Source organism: Meles meles, chromosome 18, assembly GCF_922984935.1.
Source record: "Meles meles chromosome 18, mMelMel3.1 paternal haplotype, whole genome shotgun sequence".
NCBI lineage: Eukaryota > Metazoa > Chordata > Mammalia > Carnivora > Mustelidae > Meles > Meles meles.
Window position 1 is genome coordinate 59863522 of NC_060083.1, and position 8435 is coordinate 59871956.

Genomic DNA, 8435 nt, shown 5'->3' on the forward strand with positions numbered 1-8435 from the left:
GTGTGCGTCACTTCCGGGCGTAAGCCGCTTACCCGGCGGCCCATTTCCGGCGTGCGAGTGGCCGAGGCCACCTGTCTTCCGTGTCCCTTTTGCCTGGCCTCCGGTGTCTCCTCACCGCGCGGCCGCGTTGTCGCCCGCCGGAGCGGTGCGTTCCCCGCCTTTGCAGTCGAGTTGCAGCGACCCGGCAGGGCAGCGTAGCGTCCGTGAGGCGGCCCCGTCGGCCAGGGGTTTCCCGCGCGCGCAGCCTGGCAGCCCCGCGCTCTTCGCTGTTCCCGGCCCGGCGGGGGACCCCCGACTCCCCCCTGGACAAGCGTGGCCTCCGAGGGCATGAAGTCCGGGCCCAGCGCTTTCGATTCTCGGAGGAGCCGGGCCTGGGGGCCGAGGGGGCCGTGCTGGAGGTCAGCGTCCCGCAGGTGCGTGCGTCGGCACCCGTCGGGAGGCGCCTCCGGTCCTTTGCGGTGGCGCCCGCGGCAGGAGCCGCTCCCAGCCGGCCTGGAGGTGTTGGGAGGGGTGGGGGCGAGGTTTGGTGGCTACCCTGCTTTAGGATGGACCTCAGGGCGGGCAGGCTTGTGGCCTGAAGCTCTTGGCAGTCTTTAAGGAAGCAGCTTGGGGACCCTGCCACGAGAAGGGCCTTCCACATCGAATATTTTCTGCCAGAAAGGTGGCATTTTTGACACCAAGTATTTTCTTTGATCTTGTTGAAGGGCTTCTTGATTCAGCTTTAGCCAAGACGGGGGACTCCACCCTCACTTTCCAAATAAAGTTTCTTGGGTTGGCACGCACTTGCTCCTTTCAGCTCACGGCTGTTCCCAAACTCTCAGTAATAATAGCAGGAATACATTATGCGTCCGGTTTTTCAAAGCACTTGGACGTTGCAGTGTTTCGATTTTAACAGCAGTCTGTGAGGAGCGTGTCAGCAAAAACAATTTGAAGATGAAAAACCGCCCAAGAGGAGGTAGTCTCGAGTGAAACCCATTTCTGATCGTTTTTAAATGCCTTCGTGTTGAATATCCATTGGGATTTCTTCCCAAGTTTAGGAGCTGACCCCACGTGAGAATAAAGACCCCTTTACACCCAAATATGCAAACTCCTGTGGTCAGAAATCCTTTACTGTATCCTGCGTGAAATCTTCCAGGGCAGGCGTTTTATTCACGCCGCCCTCCCTACACTTAGAACCAACCAGTGGCAAGGCACTGATATTTTTGTTGAGTGAATTCACCTTTGATACTTCCAGGGCTTCAGCCCCCTTTCCAGCCAGTCCACTAGCAGCACCCTCTGCTCTAGAAAACAGAAAGACTTGCAGTTTTGCAGTTTAATAACTGCTCGCTTTGCTTATTTTGTGCCTGGCACATTGAGTCTCCCAAGTCACGGTATGAGATAGTATTTTGCAGGTAAGGAAACTGCGGCACAGACAGGTTAAGTAATGGGTGAGGTCATACGGCTAGTAAGTTACACATCTGGCATTTGAACTCAGGCAGGCTCATTCCAAAGGTGTGAGCCGTTATTTTGTGTCCCTAAATACTGTGCTCTCTCAGAATTCTGTATCTTTCCAAGGGCTGTGGAAGCTGTCTGCCCTCCCAACTCCAGGACTGAGCTGCTTTCAAACTTCTGGAATGTCCTTCTGGCCTCATTGTTTTTCATTAGCATACCAAGTTATGCCTGTGATTGTAACCCTCTGATACATTTTTTTTTTAATTTTATTTATGTATTTGACAGACAGAGATCACAAGTAGGCAGAGAGGCAGGCTCTCTGCTGAGCAGAGCCCGACCCGGCGCTCGATCCCAGGATCCTGAGATTATGACCTGAGCAGAAGGCAGAGGCTTTAACCCACTGAGCCACCCAGGCGCCCCCCTCTGATACATTAACTGCACTTAAAAGCTAATCTTCCTGCGGCCTACAAGACCCCACAGTTCTGATCCATGCCATCCCATGCCATCCCACTGACCTCAGCACTACCACAACCCTGCCGCCCAGCCCCCGTGCCCCTGCTCTCAGTGCTGTCTGTACTCCAGCCAGAGACTTTTTAGTTCCTGCTTCAGGACCCTTGCCAGAATCACTCTTATCTAGGACAGCCACCTTGTGGTCGCTGTCTCCACCCCTCGCTGCCCCCACTACTCTCTCACTAGGTTTTGTTGTTAGCATTATCATCAGCTAAAAATGTATGTGCTTACTTGTGGCTTATCTTTTCCCGTAGGGTATGTATGTGTCTATGTATGTATTCCGTGATAACCTAGTTACATCCTTAGCCCGCTACGCAGCGCAGTCCCTGGATAAATGCTTGTTGAGTGAATGAGTGTATGAAGAGTGCTTATCACACGGTATTGCAATTTTATAAACCCCATGGGATGTGAACTGGACAGCAGGGAACTGTCATTTTTGTGATAGATGCCAGGTGTCGGGCACTCTGATTGCTGTGAAAATAAATATTACAACTGTCAGCAGATGAGTTATTTTTGGCATACAAAAAATTCTTTTCAGGTGCTGCATCCTGAATATGGAATGTATGTTTGGCCCTGTGCGGTGGTCTTGGCTCAGTACCTATGGTTTCACAGAAGATCTCTGCCAGGCAAGGCTGTCCTAGAGGTACAAGTGCTCTTGAGGCTTCCTAAAATGCTCTGTTCAGATTTAAGTCTATGTGCTTGTTACTGATTTTTGTTAAAGATTTTTAAATCAGGTGATTTGCCAGCTTGTAAGTCATGTGAGCTAAGGATGCTTTTTATGTTTTTGTTTTAAAAAAGCACGTGCACCAGAGACCACAGGAGTCCCACGAGACTAAAATGTCATCTGGCCCTCTACATTATGCTGACCTTTATTCTAAGTGATTGACTAATTCTACAGAATCTTGGCATGGAAGCAATCATTAAGACTATCTTTTCAGGGTGTCCCAACAGGGTCATCTGGGGCCTACTGTGACACATTCATTTTCTCATACAATAGTCCTTTCCACTTTTGGAAATCTTTACAGTATCCCAAATTCTTTCTCATCACTCCACCTGACGTTAAGACTGCTAAAGGCTTGGAGAAATTAACTTTTGTTAAGTTTGCATAAATGGTACAAGGCTTAAATCTTAAGGCTGAGGACAAACCCAAAACTTAGTAACCTCTTAACTTTTGCAGAACCATGTGTGAGGGGTGTGAGTACTTAGCATACTTCTGACCCTGAACAGTGGCAATTTGTAAACATTCAGAAAAGATTGAGAATCTCCAAGCTTATGATCAGAACTGGAAATTACGTTTTAAATAGGGATAATACTTATAAAGGCATTCCTCGGTTATTCCTTACTTAGCATGCTCAAGACTTTGCCACTTTGAAGGCCCAACTGGAAAATCCCTTCTGCAGAAAGTCATGTTGCAGACCTGTCCGGTTATAGCCACATAAAAGCAGTAAAAATTGGTAGTAACAACCATAATGGCCAGGTGTGCATGCAAGTCACCCATCAGGCTTCTAGAGACCCAATGTTCTGTATAATTAAGAGTTTCTTTATAGACTGTAAGAGAACTGAAAATGACAAAGTGTCCCAAACTGCCTAGGGCATATTGAGCAATGAAGCTGCCAAGTACCATGAAGGTTGGAATAGTCAGTTGCAGAATGCAGGGCCCTGTATGGGACTTAACCTTCCCACCCCCCATAAGAGAAATCTCAGGAATTTCTACAAATTGAAAAGCTCAAAGCTTCATGGGGTAAAGCAATGTAATTGCGGCACCTTTTGTAGATAGGACAAGCTAATCATCAACTCTGTACTTAGAGAAACTAAGGCCCCCGATACCCTGCAATGGTTAAGCAGAACTTGGAATGCTATTTTTTAAATGTATTAGATTGGAGCTGGAGTGAGCCTTCCAGGAATTATGGCTGCAAAATGTGGCGCTGAAGTAATCTTGTCGGACAGTTCTGAGCTGCCTCACTGTCTAGAAATCTGCCGGCAAAGCTGTGAAATGAATGACCTGCCACAGGTACGCGTCATAGGACTGACATGGGGCCATGTGTCTCGGGATCTTCTGGCTCTATCATCACAAGATATTATACTTGCATCTGATGTGTTCTTTGAACCGGAAGGTAAACCTTTTTTGGCCTTCAATAGTAAATTTGGCTGGAGAGATGACCCAAGTTTCCTAAGTCCATTTAAGGAGTCCTTTCTTCCCAGATTTTGAAGACATCTTAACTACAGTCTACTTTTTGATGCAAAAAAACCCCAAAGTCCAATTGTGGTCCACTTACCAGGTAAGAAGGTAAGCCTGAATAATCCTGGTTTACTCTCAATTTTATTGAAACTTAAATCCTTACTCCTCATGCAGTATTTACGGAAAGGATAAATGAAAATGTATCTGAAGCAAAACAGGAAAACGTGATTTTAAAAAACAATTTATTTTTTTTCAGTGCTGACTGGTCACTTGAAGCTTTGCTCTACAAGTGGGATATGAAATGTGTCCACATTCCTCTGGAGTCTTTTGATGCAGACAAGGAAGATATAGCAGAATCTGCCCTCCCAGGAAGACATACTGTTGAAATGCTGGTCATCTCCTTTGCAAAGGACAGTCTCTGAATTACACCTACATACAGGCTGTTCTCAGACAATGTCAATACTAATTAGCAACCTGCCATGCCAACTAAGACTCAGACCACTTTAGCTTTTTGGGAGTACAAGCATTGAATTTGAGGATGGTCAGATCTGTTGGCCTTTAAGATTGTGATGGGTCACCTAGACAATACTCACAGGTTACAAAGCGATGAAAACAAAAATTAACACACCTGTTGTTGGTTTTTTTTTTTTAAAGGGGGGGACTTTGATTTTTAGGGGGGGGAAATCGTCAAAAACAGGGCATAAATTAAGCAAAGAGAAGGGGGTACCCACAACCTCAAGAAACTGCTACCTTAGAGCATTGATTTTAGGGGTTATGGGCACTGAAATGGCATTTCCACTTTAACTTAGGGAAAAAGTCAACACTACACATAATCACTTTCATACTGTACAGTCAGTAACAATTCACAAGGTAATTGCACAGGTATTTCCAATAAAGGGGAGGGAAAAAACACCAAGACATATTCTGAGAAAAGCTAACACCAAGGAAACGTTTTAATTAAACTACAGAAACAATGGTTATAGTACAGAATTTTCATGAGCAAAAAGATACACCATGTTATAAGTACTTACAAAGTTACAAACCATTTTTTGCTTCCTTAACATTTTCCATATTTTAAGTTCATACATGAAGATGATCAGATATACCATTTGGGGGGGAAGGGGGAAAAAAGGTGTATTTATCATCAGCTAGATGTGCTCACTGTATGCTCCGTTATTTATATGCAAGGCCCGGGTGACTGGAAGTGCAGTTGTCAGGCATTTTAATAAACTGGACAGCCATTTGTTTCTGCACGACAAGGCATCTTTACACAGGAGCAATCAGGAGAAAACAGGAAACAGCCAAGCACTCTGCACTGCAACACGCCACCTTAACAGCTAACCAGCATTACTCAACTGCTACACAACTGCGCCTAGTGCACAAAAATACACAAGAGAAGAGATTAGAATTGTGTTTGGTAAACAATCCTTTCAAAAAATCAAGTCTTTTCACCTGAAAAGTCTTTATACAAATTTGGATTCAGATTACCATTTAGATCTGAAGGTAAATAACATATACAAACAAATTTACACCGACTTTTGTAGGTTTTTAATTTTAAGGAATGAAGGCAATGTTGAGTCAATCTCTTGACAGCTTTAGGCTGTGTGTAATGGCTGCACACGTTTCCTTAAAAGTCAGGAGGCCACAAATTAGGTTACCAATCTGTTTAATTTCAAACAAAAAAAGTCAGCACTATATAAACAAAAGGAAAATTTACCTCAAATATCCAAGCCAATAATGAAATCTGAAGTCGTTCACCTCACTAAATTACAAGAAATTTGAATAACAGCAACAAAATGGCACATAAAATGAAGTTTGCCACCTGAGGCAATGCTTAAAACAAGTAAAAAGTTAGACAAAATGTTACAAAATAACCTTTTCAATAGCCAGTTGCGTGATCCAAGGGACTCTTCGATGGACTGAGTATGTGGTCCTGTGCCCCCAAGTCTTCTGTTACGTTGCTTGCTGACCCATCTAGGTTCGAAAAGAAAAAAGTTCAGTTTACCTTCCATTACAATGAAGCTCCCGAAAGTGCACATGGTTTCAGTTTCAGGCATGTACTTACTAAGGCTCTGGTGAAACAAGGAGGTTACGGAAAGGTTCCACCCAGCCATTATCAGTTTTTTAAAGGCCCAATTAGGAAATTTTCACAAAGGCTACCATCCGCTTTTACAAATTGGTGTTTACGTAATCTTGGCCAAATAACCAAGGTGAAAAATGATATAAGGGAGGGAAAAAGAAAAAGGAAAAAGGGGGGGGAAAAGGAAAAAGAAAAAAAAAAAAGGACGGTATCCAAAGAAAAACTTGAAATCAGAAAATCAGTCTATTTTAAGATAAATTTAGTCTTTAAATGAAACATTTGGCAATTGAGAATAAAGCTTTAATATCTGAGCTACTTAGGGCCCTTTCCTTTTAAAAAATAGGACCAAACAATTCGAGAGTTAAAGACACACTATCCTTTCCCCACCCAGTGCGATACCTGCAAACTTTTTGGGGGTTCCAAAAGTTCATCGCTTCTTTGCGCAATTCGTTTGCCACATCCGTTAGAAATGAAGTCCCAGTCAGTACAACAATAGTTGAACTGATCCTTTTCTCTAAGAGGATAGTGCATCTTTAACATTTAAAGACAAACCTGCTCCAATACACGCCCACAGAAACTGGTCCCTGGAGGATCAGCCAAATCAGTTAAAATCTGCAATACTGGCCAATATTCTTTTATCAAACAGGAGACCGCAGCTTTAAAGGGGAAAATGCAGACGTTGGATAAAAACAGCAAGAAATAGTCATTTTCATTAATAGGTCTCAAACAGTTTACGAAACAGCCATTATTATCTAAGCTTTACGCACATCCTCTCTGCAGACCCCTCTCTTCAGCATCTCTCCCAACGCCGCTCCCCGACAGCGGGAGCCGCACTTACACTAACACGGATCGCCACAAGCTCCTACACACCCCAGCTCTGAGTTCGGGCCGTGCGCCTCGGATCTCCCCGACATTACCATTCGCTTAAGAGGACACCGCTCCTTCCTCCTCGGGAGACTTGGGGGGGCTCTTGGAGCGCGACCTGGACTTGGACTCCCTCTTGGACACGGGCGGCGGACTCCGGGACCGGGAGCGGGACCGGGAGCGCGAGCGAGACCTGGACACCGACGAGGACTTGGACTTGGACCTTCGCGCCGACCTGGACTTGGACGTGGACCGCGACCTCGAGCGAGTGCGGGAGCGAGACTTGGAGCGGCTGTAGCGGGAGCGACTGCGGGACCTGGAGCGGCTCCGACTCCGGGAACGGCTGCGGCGGCGCCGCCGAGGGCTGCGGGCGGACGGGCCGGGCGTCAGGGAGGCCATCGGGGCTCGAGGGCCGCGCCCCGCCCGCGTGCTGCGCCCGCCCCGCCGCCATTACCGCGCCGCCCGCCGCCCGGGCGCCATTTCCCCCGCCGCGGCCCCGAGCCCGCCCGCCGCCGCCACGTGTCCACGCGAACCTTTGTGCCCCCCGCCCGCGCCCCCCGGCCCGCTCACCTGCGGCTCCGGCGTCCGTAGCCGCCGCCCCCGTACCGGCGGGGCGGCGGGCCCCGGCGGCTATGGTGCGAGTCGGGGGGTCGGCCGTAGCGCGCCATCTGCACCCGCAGCTCGCGGCCGTCCAGCACCGCCCCGTCCATGGCGTCCATGGCGTCCTCGGCGTCGCGCTTGTCGTGAAAGCGGACGAAGGCGAAGCCGCGGGACTCCTTGGTGTAGCGGTCCCGCGGGATGTACACATCGCCGACGCGCCCGTACTTCTCGAACACGCGCCTCAGGGTGTCGGGCGAGGTGCGGTAGGTCAGGTTGTCCACCTTGAGGGAGGTCATGCCCTCCACATCGGGAGGCGGGCGACCGTAACTCATGGCCCTGGAGAGCCGGCCGGGGGCCGCGACTGCGCGCCGAAAACTAACGCCCTGGGCGGGCCCGCGCGCTCGGCTGAGGCGGCGGTTTCCTCACACTCGGCCGGCTCGACGCCGCGCCGCGCCTCTGGCAGTTGGCTTCCGCGTGGAAACGCTGGGCGAGGCCGGACGGGTTTAGGGGCAAACAAGAGGAAACTCGACCCCACCAAAGAAACAACTGGGCGGGCGGCCGGCCCTAGCGCCCGTTTATATCCCTCCTCACAAAATGGCGCCCGCGCCACCCGGAAATGAATCCCCTGATTGGCTCGCCCCTCCCCGCCCCGCTACGCCGCGGCCACGCGCCCCACCCCTGTCCGACGCGCCTGCGCAGAGTCCGGCGGGCGGGCCGAAAAGCGCGGAGTCACTGTTGCTGGGAGGGGGGAGCGGAATTTTCGGGCAGTTG

General features: G+C 48.9%; 2 protein-coding genes across 9 annotated transcripts; one reads left to right on the forward strand and one right to left on the reverse strand.

Annotated features, from left to right (window-relative positions):
- The first annotated feature begins 43 nt into the window (after positions 1-43).
- Positions 44-4747, forward strand: METTL23 (methyltransferase like 23). 2 transcript variants are annotated; one of them, XM_045984101.1, is made up of 5 exons: positions 44-413; positions 2480-2584; positions 3818-4055; positions 4144-4228; positions 4377-4747. In XM_045984101.1, exons 2-5 carry the CDS (start codon positions 2501-2503, stop codon positions 4540-4542), a joined length of 573 nt encoding a protein of 190 aa, XP_045840057.1. In that variant the 5' UTR covers positions 44-413; positions 2480-2500; the 3' UTR covers positions 4543-4747. The 2 variants fall into 2 exon arrangements, with proteins under 2 accessions (XP_045840057.1, XP_045840058.1); XM_045984102.1 differs by lacking the exon at positions 44-413 and having other exon boundaries at positions 2496-2567.
- Positions 4748-5042: 295 nt separating this feature from the next.
- Positions 5043-8212, reverse strand: SRSF2 (serine and arginine rich splicing factor 2). 7 transcript variants are annotated; one of them, XR_006815865.1, is made up of 4 exons: positions 7635-8212; positions 7118-7428; positions 6753-6856; positions 5043-6094 (listed from the first exon to the last, which is right to left on the reverse strand). XR_006815865.1 is itself a non-coding variant. In XM_045984100.1 (3 exons), the coding sequence occupies exons 1-2, from the start codon at positions 7994-7996 to the stop codon at positions 7125-7127; spliced, it is 666 nt and encodes a 221-aa protein (XP_045840056.1). In that variant the 5' UTR covers positions 7997-8212; the 3' UTR covers positions 5043-6856; positions 7118-7124. The 7 variants fall into 7 exon arrangements, 3 of the variants coding, with proteins under 3 accessions (XP_045840056.1, XP_045840055.1, XP_045840054.1); XR_006815866.1 differs by having other exon boundaries at positions 5043-5492; positions 5996-6094; positions 6753-7428; XR_006815867.1 differs by lacking the exon at positions 6753-6856 and having other exon boundaries at positions 5043-5492; positions 5996-6094; positions 7635-8211.
- Between the last annotated feature and the right edge of the window lie 223 nt (positions 8213-8435).